Here is a 19154-nt window from a genome sequence, read left to right as displayed (position 1 = left end):
CACCATTGAACATGTTGTAAAATTTATCATTCAATGTGGGGTTCTGGCCAATCTTGATAATATTGCTAATTTCAAATTACGGTTGTTTCCTAACTCCTTGACAGGTACGACTTTCACTTGGTATGCCACCTTATGAAGAAACTCAGTGTTAACATGGTCGGAGATGGAAATATTGTTTCATACCCAGTTTAACCATGCTGAGCCGGATATTTGTATTACAGAATTATCCAGAATTTCTCAACGAAATGGAGAAGATCCAAACATGTATATCCACCCTTCAAGAAGATGAGGAGCAGGTGCAAAATCATCCTCCCAGAAACTGAATATGTCAAAATGGCTTAAAGAGGTTTAGATATTGAACTTCAGAAGAAGTTCTAGAGGATGGAGTTCAAAGACTTTTATGAATTGGCTGCAAAGGTCTCTGAGTACAAAGAACTTCTTCGGGAAGAAAGCCACAAATAGAAAGTGGCTATGGACACCTATTATCAAGAGGTTGGGTCTTATGAAACAGCGGTATCCGATCTCACGGCCACCGGATCATGCACTTGTCCTATGTTGAGAAAGAAGACCCCTGATGGATGGAAGAAAGCTAACTTTTCTCCTTCTGATCATCAATATTTCTAAATCAATTTATTAAAATCATATATATAAACAACAGAGCATAAAGTGATCAAATATTAAAAAAAAACATAATCCATGGTAATTTGCTTACTAATTGACTCTTTTTATAATAGGAAAATAATAATTACTATGGAATTCTATAAAATAGGTGAGTATTGTAATTGTATTAAAAGTAGTATTTTTATGAATAGTAAAAGTAGTTTAAATTAGCTAATATTTAGATATAATTAATAATAATTAAAATAACATTAAGGGTATTAGCGTAAATGTGCCTGTCCCTTCCCCCCTCCCCCCCCGCCACCCATCCCTCACATCCGTACTTTCATATATAGTATAGATGAGTATTACAATAAGAAGAGATAAATTTGTCATGCATAAAAAAATAGAATAAATGTGAAAATGAGTGCGAAAATATAATTGTGAAAACAACTAAAAGTCGAGTCTATTGACTACATATTTACCTTTTTAGAAAATCAATTCAAAATATTAAACATATAATTTAATACATGGCAAACTACTTATCTTGGTTGGGAGTAGCAATAAGCTTCAACCTATAAAATATCACTGATGTTTTTGAATTGATTCTTTCCAATTATAAACTCATCAAAAATCAAACTTGAAATGTTCTTATATTACTCTCATCTTTAACCTTGAATGTGATGTAATAGTGAAAATATAAATTTTTTGATTTGTTTGCCTTTGCAAGTATCAAATATTTAAAATTTGAATTCTAAAAAAGAACAATAATTTCATTCAAAAAAATAAGCAACTGCAAAAAAACACACACAAAAGACAAACATCTTTCTGGTTAAATACTTCGATTGCTATTTTAGCATATTCATCAAGTTTCGTGACATAACGCTCATTCAATTTCATTAGTTTAATCATACCAAATGAACGAACATTTGGAAAGTCGTCCATATCAAAATTCTATGTTGGGCGGTCGTACGTATTAAGACACTATAACCTGTCTCAAGCTTTTCGCCTCACCTTACCTTCGCCACTAATTGTCACTCTTTTCTTTAGGTAAGAATACTTTGTTTGAATCAATAGACTCATCTCCATGACTAAAAATTTTATTAAAAAATAAAACAGTAAGTTGAATTGACTATAAATTAAAAAAATCATTTATCATCAGATAAGTTTCGAGGCTCAGTAATCATAAGAAGACCTTATTATATTTTTTTCGTAAATTGCTTCAAAAGTAAATCTAAAATATTGTCTAAATAATGGGAAAAAAATAAGGAATAATTGCAATAGAGCCCACATTGAAAGTATTCTATTTACAGTTTTTGCAGCAGCGGCATTTCAGACTTGTTTAAGAATAAGTACCATAATAAGGAGAGGTAAATTTTTTTTGCATGAAAAATTAAAACAAGTGTGAAAATGATCGCAAAACGATAATTGCAAAAACAACTAAAAATCGAGTGTATTAACTATATCTTACCCTTTAGAAAAGAAATTCAAAATATTAAACATATGATTTGATACGTGAGAAGCTAGTTATCTTGGCTGGGAGTAGTAATAGGCTTCAACCTACAAAATGTTGTCCATGTTTGAATTGATTATTTCTAATTATGAACTCATTCAAATCCAATACTAGAAATATTTTTATACTACTGTCATTTTTGACCTTGAATGTGATGTAATAGTGGAAGTATAAATTTTCTAATTTGTTTGTCTTCAAGCTCTAAAAATTTAAAATTTGAATTCTAAAATAAGAACAATAATTTCATCAGAAAATAAAGAACTGACAAAAGAAAAAGACAAACATTTTTTTGGTTAAATACATTAATTGTCATTTTAGCATATTCACCCCAGTTCTGTGACATCGCGCTTATTCAATTTTATTGATCTTATCGTACTAAATGAACGAACATTTGAGAAATCATCTATATAAAAACCCTATATGAGGCGGTCGTCCATATCACAACCCTATGTCGATGAAGTAACCGGTATCAAGCTTTTGGCCAAAGGAAGAGGGCGGCCGCCACAGCTCGCCCTATTCTATAATGGCATAGAATAGATCTTTTCGCAACAAATCCTCGGACTTCAACATCATTGGTTAAAATAGCGAGACGAACAACAATAGCACAAAAAGAATAATTTCTTTCACTAATTTACTATCTGTCCAATTAAAAACTCATAAACAAATATGTAATGCTGGAAGGGAAAGACCTTTGCACTTTAAAATGAAACTGTACATGATGAAAATTTACACATAATTAGCAAAAATATGATTACCCAACCATAAAATTTATCGCAAAAGCATCCATATCCTTTATAGAATATGGATCGATATAGTACACAAGCTCCAATGGTTCCAACGAAGGAAGTCCAGTATTTACTCCCGACAATCCCATATCATAAAGAAATGATGCAATAGCAGAAAAAAGTGATGCCATATTAGAAATGGTGTCAACCCACTTTCGCATCTAACCCAGAAGGCGTGCTTAGGACATGTGGCACCTTTATTTTACCTTCACGCAAAAAAACATTTTGCACATGGATAAATAAAGGATCCAAAAGCTCTTCCAACCAGATTTCCCACAACTCTGGAGGGCACGATTTGACTAAGCGCATAAAAACTAAACTAACAAGCCTGCTTAAATGCATGAACTGCATCGGCCTCGCATTCTCCATCAATGCTACCTTAACAGAAACAACATTCAAGCATTTAAGGAATGTATCTCCAATGGTCATTGATAGGCCCAAGATAGTGTACCGAAAATTGTGATGAACAAATGAACAGTTAATTTGCATAAGTCAAACGTAATTAAGATAAGGGCCTAATCACTTAAAAATACTCCACGTTGCAACTTTTTTTCATTTATATCCTAGCGTATGAAATTTTTCAATTTTACCCAATTTCGGATTTTTAGGTTTCATCTCTATCATAATTTTAAAAAAATTTGACAAATTAATTAACTTAAGGATGAAAACACTAAAAACAATTAAATAGAAGGGTTATATCATATTTTTTTTATTTTGAAAAATACAAACAAGTCCTTCAATTTCAAAAATATTCAAATAAATCCTAAAAATTAGTTATTTTTTAAAATTTTATTAAATAAATTAACAAATAAATAAATTCTGACCCATCACCGTACTCAACTAATTTACAAACCCACCACCGAAACCCGACAAATTTTTTTAATTTTTTTCCGGTTCTGTGACATCACGCTTATTCAATTTCATTTGTCTAATCGTACCAAATGGATGAACATTTGGGAAATCGTCTATATAAAAACCTTATATTGAGGCGGTCGTCCATATCATAACCCTATGTCGATGAAGTAACCGGTACCAAGCTTTTCGCCAAAGGAAGGGGCGGCCGCTGCAGCTCGCCCTATTCAATAATGGCATAGAATAGATCTTTTCGCAACAAATCCTCGGACTTCACCATCATTGGTTAATATAGCGAGACGAACAACAATAGCACAAAAAGAATAAATTTCTTTCACTAATTTGCTATTTGTCCAACTAAAAACTCCCAAACCAATATACTTACCCACTGTCTCTAATACCATGTAACCAATTGTGTATAGATGATACATCGGTTCTATATACCCTGCCTTGCCGGTATCAATCTGAGATCCATCGGTGAATGTTAAAGAACCCTCTGGCGATTGGGGATTTCTTTCACCGAGAAAAGAATATTGCTCAACATGACTTGTTGCCATGGAAGCTTTTATTTTATCAGGTAATGCTTGATATATGGAAGGAGACCAAAGAGAATGTATGACACGAAGCAACTGCAAATGAATAACCAAATTTCAGCAGTTATGGCTTTAAGAAAGAAGACATGAAATGACTAAAAGAAATTGTTATTTCTTAAGTGAAAGATACTTTTAAAAGACGAGGGAGCATCCAGGACATATGTGAAGTTATTGGATGCAAGAGACTATTTGTTGAGCATTCTTGTGATGTCGTTTTTTCTTTTCTGGTTCCAGTTATTTTGAGTATCTTCTCAAATAACTTCACTATGTGGAAAGTTGACCACATAAATGGTGTCTTAAAAATTAGACGAATGGTTCAGATAAATAACAGTCTAGATTCATCCACGGCCGGATCAAAGGTTCTAGCAACCCGGCAAAAACTTCATTGCGAGCTTTCCAAACCTCCCAGACATTAAAAAATCAAATTGTTTCCTAAAAGTCCCTCTATTTCCTACTAGCCAATTTCATCCACTGAAAATAGAAGCTCTATAAATCAAACGGAAAAGACCCAGTGGAAACTTTCAATCGACAAAGAAAGTGATACCAAAAATCCCAAGCAAAAGAATAGTGAAATATTATGTGGATTCCTGTTTCAATCTCTATCAAACAATTCGGACATAACAGAGCATCCTCATTAATAATCCGGCGATAAAATAATAACTCTTTCAAAACTATACGATCCTTGTGAAGGACCCAAACAAAGAATTAAACTTCCGGTGGAACTTTAGCCTTCCAAAGCCTGCTATAGATAACATTTGCTGAAGTTGAAGTTGAACTGCCATGACAGATTTTGATGAAGCTGCTCGACATGTAGTTGTTAGCCATCGAGATCCAGTAAGGCTCATCCTCTTCATATTCATAAAAAAGGCTCATCCTCTTTGTTATCTGTTGCTAGAATACCATAAATAGTGCTGGACAAAACACGATACAAAACCTACTCACCTACCTGAAGCCTTCTCCTCCATGACATGTTAGAAATGAGGGGGAGGATTTCTGTTGGTTGTGAAAATATAGAAACCATTTAGTAGAATACAAATATGTTAGCTCCACCTCCAATCTTCTCAATTTTGTCATTAGCTTGAATAAGATGATTTTCCACATTAATCGCATCATTTATCAATTAAATACTTAAGCTCGAACACTTCTCTTTGAGATTTCCCCTCCCTTCTGTAGCTCCTCATTGGATTTTTTCATATACAACATGTGCTTGAGGTGAGAAGCATATTCATCATCATACCATCTAAAGAAGGGCGATTGTGTGGCCTGTCAATACACGTAAAATCAGAAACAATGCATTAACGGTTTATACCCTATAAAATCAAAAACACATAAAATCAGAAACTCTACCTAAATCAAAAACCCTTTTATCATAAACCCTCAAACCTAAAATCAAACACCCTAATAATTTGAAATCCTAATTACACAAACAATAAAATCTAATTAAAACTCTATAATTAGCTTATCCTCCCAAGAAGAAGATGAATTTCATAAAATTACCAGAAACCCCTAAAATTACAAAACCTAAAATCAGAAATAATCAAATTGGAAACCCTAAAATTAGCATACCCACTCAAATTGATAATTTCGAGGCAATTTCTGTTTGTGTTGAATTGGAACCATAAAATAAATAAACAAACCTTTATATCTCAAACCCATTAACCCATTCAAACAAACCCGCTGTCATGTCATGTTAATTTACAAACGTGTATTTTTAATGTAATTATTATTATCATACATGTCATTTTTTTAATTATTTTATATTCTTAATAACGTGAAATCATGCGCATAACAGACTTCCATTGAAAGACCTAAATAATTATACAGGTCATTTTGTTCGAGAATTAAATTATTTGATATACTAGCTTGAGAACTTAAAATATGATATCTAATTACCATGCCTAGGCGGTGGAATAGGCTTTAATCTACAAATGCCAACTGATGTTTCATAGTGTCTTTTTTCACAAACATAATCATAAAATATTAAAGCTTGAAATGTATAGATTGAAACTCTCTTCTCATCTTTTGCTTTAAAAGTGATATAATACTCTGTGCGTAGTCCTCCCAATACATTTGCCTTCTCAATCTCCACACATTCAAAATTTGAGTTCTAAAAAAAACAGTAAATGCATTAGGACAAATATGAACTCGTTAAAAGAACACCCAAAAGATTAATGAAAACATAGGCAATACCTCTTTCTGATTGAATTCTTCAAGTGCCATTTTAATATATTTATCAAGTTCTGTAACTGAAACCTCATTCAATTCCATTGGTTGAATCATACCAAATGCACGACAATTTGAAAAGTCGTTCATATCAAAACCCTATGTATTATATAAAAACAACAAAAAGTGATAAATTATCAGCAAATGTAATTTTTAGTTAATAATACAAATAAAGGATTAATGCTTTTAGGACTTGAAGCTTCAGTATTTAGAGGAAAACATAAAAAAAATTGGAAATTGAGGACAAATACATACCCCACTAGCATCAAGTTGTTCCATATATCTTTTAAATTCCTCATCAGTCATTTCATGTTCACCATCCGACTCAAACCACTCATCAGGTTCATCATCAGACTCCAAAATTGGATTAGCTGCCGAAACTTTTATCAGTTATACAATGTATAAACACATGCATCATGAGAATTGAATTCAACAAATAAATAAATTTTAGGGTTTAATCTTTAAAGTAAAATGATCTTGTCTAAAATGGAAAAATGCTATATGTAATTAAATTAAAATTACCAGGATTGTTATAATAGGCTTTCTTCATGGCCCCCACTTGCTTTCTAATTTTTGCCATCTTCTTTTCATGAGCTTCAGAACGTGCATTAGCTTCAATCACCTTTTCCATAACTGAAGGGCTGAGATTTGGTATATCATCACAAGAGTTATCCTCCATAATAGGAGGATTAAGTGCCAACAATTCATATCCTTCAACTGATATGAGAAATCTCTTCATACATTGTTGTTGTTCCTCAGAACTTGACGCTTTTGATAAGTCTTCTTCAAACAAAATCAAATATCTACGGGTTGAACCAGTGAGAGAAAGTAGAACCTGCATATATTACAATCAATAGAAAATCTTCAATTGAACAACATCCCATCGACAATATTTTTTTAATCTAACACGTTTGAATAGTAGCGAAAATGATTATTTACCCGTCTTAGTGATGGCTCTCTATCACGGAGATAAAAATATATTTTTCGACATAGACTAACAAGATCGGCACTGATAACTGCATTTGATTCAAACTTCATCGCTTCTAAAATGGACTTAAATAGATCTTTTGAAACAAACTCTCGGACTTCAACGTCATTTGTTAAAATAGCGAGAAGAACAACAGCAGTACAAAATGTAGAAATTTTTGTCACTGATTCGCTATCCGCCCAACAAAAAACTTCTAAACAAATCTGTAACATCGAACGCGAGAGACCTTTGTGCTTTAAAAGGAAACTGCATATAATGAAAAAAAATACACATTAGTAGCAATAATCGGATAATAAAATAGAAGTAAAAGAAGCAAAGATACCTCCCTAACTAGATATAAGAGTTTATTCTTATAGACATACCCAACCAAAGAGGTTATCGCAAAATCATTCAAATCCTTCAGAGACGATCTATCAATACTGTTCACAAGCCCCAATGGTTCCAAAAAAGGAATTCCAATATTGACTTCTGGTGATGCCATAGCAGAAAGAAGTGAGCATGTCCCATGGGTAACATCTCGAAGCAATTTCTCTGCCATTACGTACGCTTTCACATCTGATCCAGAAGGCATGCTTCCGACATCCGGCACCTTTGCATTACCTTCATGCAAACTAATAGACCGAGAAAAACAAAGAGCATTTTGCACATGAATAAAAAAGGGATACAAAAGCTTTTCGATCCAGACTTCCCACATCTCTGAAGGACAAGATTCGACCAAGTAAATTAAAACTAAATGAATAAGCTGCTTTATATGCCTGAACTGCATCGACCGTATATTCTCCACCAACGCTATTGTTACCATATCAGAATCGATATCCAAGCATTTAAAAAAAGGATCTCGCATGCTCATTGATAGGCCCAAGACAGTGTACCTGAAATCATAAACAGCAGATCAACAGTTAATTTCAATAGGCAAACCTAATTAGGACAATAAATAAACTTTATCTTTTTCCTTCCATTCACCATTTTTCCATGGACAAACTAAATATAAATACATAAATCTCAAATTGTATTCAGTTATACCATATGATCAATCAATTATAAAACTAAAAGTTAGGAAACAAAACAGACAACCTAACTAAATTCATGCAAGACATGGGAGGAAAAAGGAAAAGAAGAGAAACGAGGAAGAAAGAAGTCAATGACACATAAATATTCGACAACAATTTCTATGAACTATGGAAGAGTTAAAACTATCTTGAAAGCACTTGCTACTTACCCACTGTCTCTAATATCTTTTAACCAATTCTGCATATCTGATGTACTTATTTCTGCATACCCTTCCTTGCTCGTGTCAGTCTGAGATCCATCAGCGAATATTGAAAATCCATTTGGCAATTTGGGGCTTTTTTCGCCAAAAAGAGCATGTAGCTCAACGTCGCTCATAGACATGGCAGCTTTTAATTTTTCAGGTAATGCTTGATATATAGCAGGAGACCAAAGAGAATGTATGACGCGAAGCAACTGCAAATCATCAGCCCATATTTTAAGTAGTTATAGCTTCAAGAAAGATAATACGAAATGACAAATAGAAAGAAGTTATTTCTTATGCAAATTATACCTTTAAAAGAGGAGGGAGCATCCAGGACAGGTGTGAAGCCATTGGATGCAAAAAACTACTCGTTGAACATTTTCGTAAAGTTGTATTCTCTTCTCTGGTTCCAATTATTTTAAATGCCTTCTCAAATAACTTCACGGTGTGAAAAATTGACCACATAAACGGTGTCTCAGAACATAGACGAACTATACCCAAGGGTTCAGATAAGTAATTATTTTGCCAGTCTAGCTGCGTCCACTGCTCACGTAAAAGATTTAGCGACCAGGCAAAAAATTCTTGCTGTTGTTCAGTCCTGCACCAGTTAAGAAACTTGAGGGAATAAGCAAAACATATAATATTATTGTTCACAAAACTTTAAAACATTATAGTATGTTCACGGTGAAGCATTACCCAGCAGTTGAAGCCATATCAAGAAATGCTTCAGCTAGAAAAATATGCTCACTATGATGCAAACAGCCTTCTTTTAGTATATAAGCCATAGTATCACTATCGGCTTTACCCTACAGTACATAGCAAAAGAAAGAATATATGAGATTTGCTTGAGAAGTGCTCATTAGAAGAGAGCAGGATGAAGATTAGTCTTCCTCAAAGAGGACCTATATAATTTTGTGTTGAGTTTGTTCCACTGTCTAATTATGCAACAGAAGAGTATGATTATTATTTCTTCTTCATTTACTACTCTATCAGCTAATTTTCAAAAAATCAGCAACCTAAAAGTTACTAATACAGATGAAATTAGGTCTTAATGCTTTACTATTGATAACCAAACAAATAGGGAAAAAAGAAGAAATTCATACATCACTAGCTTCCACCAGACCCAAATATCCTTTGAATTTTTCATTATCGGTTGCTTCATATGATTCCCTACCTGGCAAAACAAAAAATTATTCAAATACAACAACAACAAATACAATAAATATTAGGGTTCCAACATTCAAATTATCTGATCTGATTTAAAAATTAAAAAGAAATTACCGTGGAATTTTCGCTTTAGATCCAACGCTCGACTTTTAAAAGCCTCCTTCATTGTTTTATGAGCCTCCTCACTTGCTTTAGAGACTCAACTTTTGCATATCACTAGAAGAGCTGCCCTCCATAACTAATATCTAATTCTTGATAATAATTTATTCTAATTTGCTTTTGGTTTTCCGAATAAAAATTCCTATTCAGCTCAAAAAGATAGAACAACGGCGAGGTTAGTGTTTTTCCCTAATATGACAGCTCTGGCCGGTAAAGTGTATGCAAGAGCTGACCGAACCCAACCGCAATTATTATATATATACAATTTGTTAAGACTGCGATATCAGGAAGCAAATTAGTGGGAAGTTTTCTCATAGGCGACCAGATTCGAATTTTGACTTGGTGAGTTCAGCTGTATTTTAGCTTGTTTCCTTTTAAAAAGCGTCAAACACAATCTTTAACACCCAACAGTCAACACAAAGAGGCAGGCGCATTAGCGGATGAAGACTTTCATATCTTTTTAACTTTTAACTATTTATAAATTTTTCCTAATCCTAATCCTAAACATACACTTAAAAGTGTTTTCTAACTCTAATCAAATATATAATAATAATTTACGAATGACATCAAATTTTTCTATTTGTATTAATGATTTAATTTTTAATTTCAATTTTTATATGTAAACAATTTTAAATAAAAATAGACAAAAGGTACAAAAAAACCTCTAAGTTTACCCAAAAGTATAAGACAACCCCTTAGCATATTTTGGCGTAAATAAACGCTCACAATTCTAAAATCGAACAAAAAACACCCTCCGTCCATGATTTTGACAAACGGACGTTAAATTAGTGATGTGGCACTAAAAAAAGTTCAAAAACACCCTTAATTTTTAGAATACTTACCAAATTAATATTTTATTTTATTTTTTATTATTTCACCCTCGTAAAAAGCTCAAAAATACCCTTAACTTAAAATACATTCAATCAAACCCTCTTCTCCACTAATTTAAAAAAAATAAAAAAAATAAAAACACATATTCCCGACCTCTTTTCCGACAACTTCCCCGACCCGCCGCCACTTTCCGTCATCGTCTTCCTTTGGGAAAGATGGTCTTTCTTACTGATCAGGTCTTCCCCAAACGACGACCAGTGCGGCTGGTCTTCCATGGAAGACGAGCAGCTCATCTGCAGAAGCGGGCGGTGACGGAGTGCGGCGACGGGCCCGAGGAGGCGGTGCCGGAAATGATTAATTTAATTTTTTGTTAATTAACTATTATTAATTTTTTGTTAAAATCAATTAAAAAATTAACCACCGTAACCCGACACTCTCAGAAAAGATTTGACCGACGGTGATTTTTGGACCCGCAGTTTTTTTGGGACTGACCATGATTTTGGGGCCGAGGGTGGTTTAGGGGGTGGCGATAGTTTCGGGGTTTACAAATAGGTTTTAATTAGATTAAATTTGATTCAATTAGTTTTGTTTAATTTAATTGGTTTTTATTGATTTAATTACACTTAATTAGGTTCTACTAATTGAAATTTAATTAATTGAGGTTGTTACCTTTTTTAAAAAAATTTAATTGAAAATAAAAAAAGATGTTAATTTGATGTGCCTGCTGTCGTTTGTTCCAGAGGTGTCGAGTTACGGTGGTTCAATTTTTAATTGATTTTGATAAAAAAATAATTAGAGTTAATTAGGAAGAAGAAGGTGAAATAATAAGTGTATCTTTGAACCTTTTATGAGGGTGAAATAATAAAAAAATTGAGATATGAATTTGGTAAGTATTTTAAAATTTAAGGGTGTTTTTGAATTTTTTTTCTAATGCCACGTCACTAATTTAACGCATGTTTGTCAAAATCATGGACAAAGTGGTTTTTTTTGTTCGATTTTAGAACTGTGAAGATTTATTTGTGCCAAAAATAAGTTAAGGGGTTGTTTTATACTTTTGGATAAATTTAGAAGATTTTGTACCTTTTGTCAAAAAAACCACGTGTAAAAATCTTAAATTTAAATCACGATAAATATAAAAATTAAATTAAATTAATATATATATATATACACGCACACACACAACCAAATTAAATTAATATTTCTCTTTTATAAATAATATATAAGTAAATCTTATTACTTATAATTATATTAATTAACTATGTATGTCGCACTTAAAACATAATTAATAGATAAGTTAAAAGTGTAATTTTAAATAAATATATTAACAAGGTTTACAAATACACGTAGGTTAAATTTTGAGTGTTGCAAAAAATAATTCTAAAAAAATCTTATACGACAAATAATATATTTTAAGTTTCGTAGTCTTTATATGGCCATATGTATTAGCTTATTTTTATTATTACTTCTTTAATATATTTTTAAATAATATCAAATGTAAAAGAGGATATATAAATATTGAAAAAAAAAACACATAGAATAATTGCAACTATAAAAGTATTAATTCCATATAAAATCACCATCTTTACACATTTTTTCATTTTAATCACGTCATTTAATAAGTGTTAAATAAAATCACCACCTTTTATTTTTTGCAAATCTAACACCGATGAGAAAATCCGGTGTCTTTTTTCTTCCAAATAAATATCATAATTTGACTAATGCCCTAATTAACACAAAAACCACCTTCGTCTTACCTTTTTCTTGTTGTTTCCGGTTGCCGAGTTAACAAATATACACCAAATTTTCACATTCGTGATAGATTTGAAAAAAAAAAAAGAAAGGTGATGATTTTATTTAATACTTTTTAAAGAACGTGATTAAAATGAAAAAACGTGTAAATGTGATGATTTTATATAGAATTAACCCAATATAAAATGATGATACCTATATAATTACAAAATTACATTCAACAATTTCAAATATAAATCATAATAAATAATAAAATTATAAACCACGTACAGCGCACATGCATCACAAAATTAGTATATATAATTTTAACAAATTAGTATATATAATTTTTTTTTTTTATTTCGATTTGATCTCTTAGAATTTAAAAAATAATCAATTTTGATTTTTATGGTTGGTTACAAATTCCTAGTAATCGGTGTAGAGGTTGTTCAAATCCTTCTATATCGAATAATGTGTCTTTCTTCTTAGATTTAAAACAGTAAAAAAGAAAATCGTAGCATCTCCCATTTATTAAGTAGACATCTCTTTTTCTTTCGAAATTATAAGTGTTTGCAAAATCAAAACTGAAATATCATATTGTTTGATTTTCAAATAAGAATATTAAACTGTGAATTATGACTAACATAAGAGGCCTTAAAGCAATTTGCTCAGTCACGTCGAGACCAGCCGTTTATTATTACGATAGGTGTCAAGTGAAAGTGCAGTAATGTATGCAGTTGAGCTGATCGCCAATTCATACTAATACTATAATACTATTATATCCGGTTGTTTTTTATTTGAAGTGGGAGATCTCTCTCAATCCTTGCCTGAACCCCCCCTCCTCATGACCAGCGCGCCTCACTTCTAACTGCATAAGAAAGAAGATCTTTTTTATTTAGGCCAAATGTCCTAAAAAGGCCAAATCTTTCACGAAAGTTTCACAAAAGTCCCGACCTTTCAATTTTGTCGATTTTGGCCAAAAACATATTATTTGGTTTCAATTGTGGCCAACTCTCAATTTGATTTCAATTTTGCCTATGTGTCACCTACGTGGCATGCACATATATTGAAAGGTCAGGACTTTTGTGAAACAAAATAATTGAAAGGTCAGGACTTTTGTGAAACCAAATAATCAGTTTTCGGCCAAAATCGACAAAATTGAAAGGTCAGGACTTTTGTGAAACTTTTGTAAAAGATTTGGCCTTTTTACAACATTTGGCCTTTTATTTAATACTTAGTCTTTGTCTTTACTTTATCCTATACTATAATCTTTTTATACTATGCATCTTTATTATTGTAGCAATGCTGCGGCTAAGTCTGAGCTGAGGGGACAAAGATGCTTGACCTGTATGTGGTAAAGTTAGGGATAACCACTTCCTAGGGTAATAAGGCAGTGATTAGATTATAGGTAAGTGTTTCAAAGCTGTGGTTATAAAGAAGTCCATGAATGATAAATTGTAAAATCATAGATTGAACTGCCGAGTCGAAAAAATGGGGTGTTATCGTATATCTTTGTACCGGTTAAGTTCACGAGTTGGAGATAAGCGGATTATAAATTATACTCACTCCATTTTTAAGTTGTCCATTTAGCTAATATTGTACATATTAAAAAAGTGGGGTTTTTGTCTTAAATTATGGAAATAAATACTCATATAATTATGTAGTAAATGCTTTTATAAATTGAGTCATAGAGTCATTTATTAGAAAGGGATAAATTTGGAAGATAATAGCTAATGTTATCTTGAATTCCTAAAAAGACAACTATTGATGAAAAAATATATTTGTCTAAAATGACAACTAAAAAAAATAGAGAGTGGCAATTTAACTGATTAGTTTTATACAAATTTTCATTCATTGCTATAGAATAAATTAAAAAAAATCAATTTTTAATTGCCGACTAGAAGTATCTTTCATAACGTAAAAAAAACTGAATTTGAATGTTTCACCAATTAATTAAGACATAAATAAATAATAAAATAATATAAATTGTGACATCTGATACACTATTTACCATGCCCAGGAGCAGTATCTGGCTTCAATCTGCAAATGCCCACTGATGTTTCATAGTGTCTTTTTTCACAAACATAATCATAAAATATTAAAGCTTGAAATGTAAAGGTTGAAACTCTATTCTCATCTTTTGCTTTAAAAGTGATATAATACTCTGTGCGTAGTTCCCCTAATACACTTGCCTTCTCAATCTCCACACATTCAAAATTTGAGTTCTAAAAAAGAACAGTAAATGCATTAGGACATATAAGAACCGGTAAAAACAACACCGAAAAGATTAAAGAAAACACAGGCAAACCTCTTTCTGATTGAATTCTTCAAGTGCCATTTTAATATATTTATCAAGTTCTGCAATGGAGCGCTCATTCAACTTCATTGGTTGAATCATACCAAATGCACGAACGTTTGAGAAGTCGCCCATCTCAAAACCCTATGTATTTATACAAAAACAACAAAAATTGATAAATTATCAGAAAATATAATTAATAGTTAAATACAAATAAAAGACTAATGCTTCTAGGACTTAAAGCTTTAGTATTTAGAGGAAAACATATAAAATAATTTGAAATTTGAGGAAGCGTACCTCACTAGCTTCAAGTTGTTCCATATATTTTTTTAATTCTACATCAGTAATTTCATGTTTACCATCCCACTCAAACCACTCATCAGGTTCTTCATCAGACTCCAGAATTGGATTAGCTGGCAAAACTTTAATAAGTTATCTAATGTATAAACACATGCATCATGAGAAAATAATTCAACGAATAAATAATTTCTATGGTTTAAGGATTCAAATTATATGATCTTACCTAAAAATGGAAAACAGCTACATGAAATTTAATTAATAGTGGATTACCATTATTGTCATAATATGCTTTCTTCATAGCCCCCACTTGTTTTCTAAATTCTGCCATCTTCCTTTTATGAGCTTCAGAACGTGCCTTAGCTTCAATGACCCTTGTCATAACTGAAGGGCTGAGATTTGGCATATCATCACAAGAGTCGTCCTCCATAATAGGAGGATCAAGTGCCATAAATTCGTATCCATCAACGGATAGAAGGAAGCGCCCCATACGCTGATTTTGATCCGCAGAACTCGATGTGTTTGTCAAGTCTTCATCAAACATAATCAAATCTCTGTGGGTTGAACTAGTGAGAGAGAGTAGAACCTGTATACATAAAAGAAAACATATTTATAAAAATTTCAACGGGACAACATTCCATCAACAATAATTTTAATCTAACACGTTTGACTAGTATAGAACATAATCATTTACCCGTCTTGGTGATGGATCTCTATCACGAAGATAAAAATATATTTTTCGACAAAGACCAACCAAATCAGCACTGATAACTGCATTTGTTTCAAGCTTCAAAGCTTCTATAATGGCATTGAATAGATCTTTCGAAGCAAATCCTCGGACTTCAACATCGTTGGTTAAAATAGCGAGGCGAACAACAGCAGCACAAAATGAAGAAATCAATGTCACTGATTCGCTATCCGCCCAACAAAAAACTTCTAAACAAATCTGTAATGTTGGACGCGAGAGACCTTTGTGCTTTAAAAGGAAACTGCATATAATTAAAAAAATACACATTAGCAGCAATAATTGGATAATAAAATAGAAGTTTAAGAAGCAACAATCACCTCCCTAACTAGACATAAAAGTTTATTCTTATAGACATACCCAACCATAGAGGTTATCGCAAAATAATTCAAATCCTTGAGAGAAGAAGATGTATCAATATGGTTCACAAGCCCCAATGGTTCCAAAGAAGGAACTCCAACATTGACTTCTGGTGATGCCATAGCAGAAAGAAGTGAGCATGTCTCATGGGTAATATCTCGAAGCAATTTCTCTGCCATTACGTACGCTTTCACATCTAATCCAGAAGGCATGCTTCCGACATCCGGAACCTTTGCATTACCTTCATGCAAATTAGTAGACCGAGAAAAACAAAGAACATTTTGCACATGAATAAAAAAAGGATCCAAAAGCTTTTCTAGCCAGACTTCCCACATCTCTGAAGGACAAGATTTGACCAAGTAAATTAAAACGAAATGAATAAGCTGCTTTAAATGCCTGAACTGCATCGACCGTATATTCTCCACCAGCGCTACTGTTACCATATCAGAATCGATATCCAAGCATTTAAAAAAAGGATCTCTCATGCTCATCGATAGGCCCAAGACAATGTACCTGGATTCATGAACAACAAATCAAAAGTTAATTTCAATAGGCAAATCTAATTAGGACAATAAATAAACTTCATGCTTTTCCTTCCATTGACCATTTTTTTCATTGATAACTAGATGTAAATACATAAATCTCAAATGGTAGCCAGTTATTCTATGTGAGCAAACAATTATAAAACTACAAGTTGGGAAACAAAACAGACAACCTAATAAAAATCATGCAAGACATGGGAGAAAAAGGAAAAGAAGAGAAACGAGGATGAAAGTAAACACATAAATTTTCGACAACAATATTAATGAAAGAGTAAAACTATATCGAAAGCACTCGGTACTTACCCACTGTCTCTAATATCTATTAACCAATTCTGTATATCTGATCTACTAATTTCTGCACACCCTTCCTTGTGCGTGTCAGTTTGAGATCCATCAGCGAATGTTAAAAATCCCTTCGACAATTTGGGATTTCCTTCGCCAAGAAGAGCATGTAGCTCAACATCGCTCATAGACATGGCAGCTTTTAATTTTTCAGGTAATGCTTTAAATATGGTAGGTGACCAAAGAGAATGTATGACGCGAAGCAACTGCAAATCATCAGCTCATATTTTCAGTAGTTATGGCTTCAAGAAAAATAATATGAAATGAAAAAAATAAAGAATTTATTTCTTATGCAAACTATACTTTTAAAAGAGGAGGGAGAATCCAGGACAGATGTGAAGCCATTGGATGTGAGCGACTACTCGTTGAACATTTTCGTAAAGTTGTATTTTCTTTTCTGGTAACACTTATTTTAAGTGCCTTCTCAAATAACTTCACGGTGTGGAAAATTGACCACATAAACGATGTCTCTGAACACAGACGAACTATACCTAGGGGTTCAGATAAGTAATTATTTTGCCAGTCTAGCTGCGTCCACTGCTCACGTAAAAGATTTAGCGACCAGGCCAAAAATTCTTGTTGTTGTTCAGTCCTGCATCGGTTAAGAAACTTAAGGCAATAAGCAAAATTTATAATCTTGTTCACAAGACTTTAAAACATATAATAGTATGTTCGACGCGCGTGAAACATTACCCAGCAGTTGAAGCCATGTTAAGAAATGCTTCAGCTTGAAAAATATGTTCACTATGATGCAAACAACCTTCTCTTTGCATATATGCCATAGTATCACTATCAGCTTTACCCTACAGTACACAGCAAAAGAAAGAAACTATGAGATTTTCTTGAGAAATCCTCATTAGACGAGACCAGGATAGAGATTAGTCTTCCGCAAACAGGAGTTATACAATCTCGTTTCAAGTCCACAAGCATATTCCACTGTCTAATTATGCAACAGAAGAGTTTGGACTTCAATTTAAAGTTTAGATAATGCTATTATATCATCTTGGTTATTATTCTATGACTATCAGCTTATTTTCAAATAATTAGCCTCGGGGGTATTTAACACAGAATATTGAAATTAGGAATTAATGCTTTAGTACTGATAGCCAAACAAACAAATAGTAAGAAAAGAAAATCATACATCAGTATCTTCCATTAGCTCCAAATATACTTTGAATTCTTCATTATCATCTGATTCCCTACCTGGCAAAACAATTATCACTTATTGTATGCATCATCAGAAAATTATTCAACAAATACAATAAATATTAGGGTTCCAACATTGAAATTATCTGATCTGGTTTAAAAACTAAAAAGAAAAACATGAAATTACTGTGGAATTTCCGAATCCTTAGATTCCATCACCGAAAGACTCAACTTTTGCATATCTGTAGAAGAGCTTCCCTCCATAAGTAATATCTAATTCTTGATAATAATTTATTCTAATTTGCTTTTGGTTTTCCGAAAAAAAATTCCTATTTAGCTCAAAAAGATAGAACAATGGCGAAGTTAGTGTTTTTCTACTAATATGAGTCACAGCTCTGTTCGGTAAAGTATATACAAGAGCTGACCGAACTGAACCGAAAACCAAAGTTATTTTATAAATATAATCTAATTATTCAAAAACACCCCACTTTATCCCCTTTTGTAGACGAAGTAATCTTTTCAATTTTATTCTAATTTACCCTTTTATGTTTCAATTGTACCTTAAATATTAAATTGACCTCTTTTCACTTGTAAAAAAATTTAAAATAATTCTCCATTTTCAGCCTATTTCAATTAGACTCTAATATTATTAATAATATAAAATAAAAAATTATTTTAAACTTTTTTATAAATGAAAATAGGGCCAATTTAGTGTTTTGGTCAATTGACACATAAAAG

General features: G+C 32.3%; 2 protein-coding genes across 4 annotated transcripts; both read right to left on the bottom strand.

The window, feature by feature from the left end:
• Positions 1 to 4890: 4890 nt before the first annotated feature.
• Positions 4891 to 18850, bottom strand: LOC126671688 (protein HASTY 1-like). Of its 3 annotated transcripts, XM_050365478.2 has the most exons (13): positions 18628 to 18850; positions 10085 to 10167; positions 9907 to 9977; positions 9500 to 9609; positions 9113 to 9401; positions 8771 to 9015; positions 7914 to 8423; positions 7503 to 7797; positions 7086 to 7398; positions 6819 to 6934; positions 6531 to 6662; positions 6234 to 6447; positions 4891 to 5603 (listed from the first exon to the last, which is right to left on the bottom strand). In XM_050365478.2, the coding sequence occupies exons 1-13, from the start codon at positions 18678 to 18680 to the stop codon at positions 5581 to 5583; spliced, it is 2454 nt and encodes an 817-aa protein (XP_050221435.1). In that variant the 5' UTR covers positions 18681 to 18850; the 3' UTR covers positions 4891 to 5580. The 3 variants fall into 3 exon arrangements, with proteins under 3 accessions (XP_050221435.1, XP_050221439.1, XP_050221440.1); XM_050365482.2 differs by lacking the exons at positions 9907 to 9977; positions 18628 to 18850 and having other exon boundaries at positions 10085 to 10546; XM_050365483.2 differs by lacking the exons at positions 9500 to 9609; positions 10085 to 10167; positions 18628 to 18850 and having other exon boundaries at positions 9907 to 9970.
• Positions 14629 to 18693, bottom strand: LOC130015203 (protein HASTY 1-like). Its single transcript, XM_056104920.1, has 11 exons — positions 18604 to 18693; positions 18412 to 18473; positions 17964 to 18073; positions 17574 to 17862; positions 17232 to 17476; positions 16387 to 16899; positions 15976 to 16270; positions 15555 to 15867; positions 15282 to 15397; positions 14997 to 15128; positions 14629 to 14913 (listed from the first exon to the last, which is right to left on the bottom strand). The coding sequence occupies exons 2-11, from the start codon at positions 18424 to 18426 to the stop codon at positions 14692 to 14694; spliced, it is 2250 nt and encodes a 749-aa protein (XP_055960895.1). The 5' UTR covers positions 18427 to 18473; positions 18604 to 18693; the 3' UTR covers positions 14629 to 14691.
• Positions 18851 to 19154: the final 304 nt, after the last annotated feature.

The sequence above is a fragment of the Mercurialis annua genome, linkage group LG3, assembly GCF_937616625.2.
Source record: "Mercurialis annua linkage group LG3, ddMerAnnu1.2, whole genome shotgun sequence".
Lineage (NCBI taxonomy): Eukaryota > Viridiplantae > Streptophyta > Magnoliopsida > Malpighiales > Euphorbiaceae > Mercurialis > Mercurialis annua.
The sequence above is the reverse complement of the archived record's forward strand: the minus strand, read 5'-3'. Positions and strand labels throughout refer to the sequence as shown.

Excerpts from the sequence above, each read along its gene's own strand:
- LOC130015203 (XM_056104920.1), bottom strand. Across the intron at positions 17,477-17,573 it reads TTCTCCCTCCTCTTTTAAAA|TTGCTTCGCGTCATACATTC; the intron begins GTATAGTTTGCA and ends GATGATTTGCAG. Across the intron at positions 15,398-15,554 it reads AGCATATTATGACAATAATG|CTAATCCAATTCTGGAGTCT; the intron begins GTAATCCACTAT and ends AAGTTTTGCCAG.
- LOC126671688 (XM_050365478.2), bottom strand. The coding sequence starts at position 18,680 with ATGGAGGGAAGCTCTTCTACAGATATGCAAAAGTTGAGTCTTTCGGTG. Across the intron at positions 6,935-7,085 it reads AGCCTATTATAACAATCCTG|CTAATCCAATTTTGGAGTCT; the intron begins GTAATTTTAATT and ends AAGTTTCGGCAG. Across the intron at positions 6,448-6,530 it reads AAGAATTCAATCAGAAAGAG|AACTCAAATTTTGAATGTGT; the intron begins GTATTGCCTATG and ends TGTTTTTTTTAG.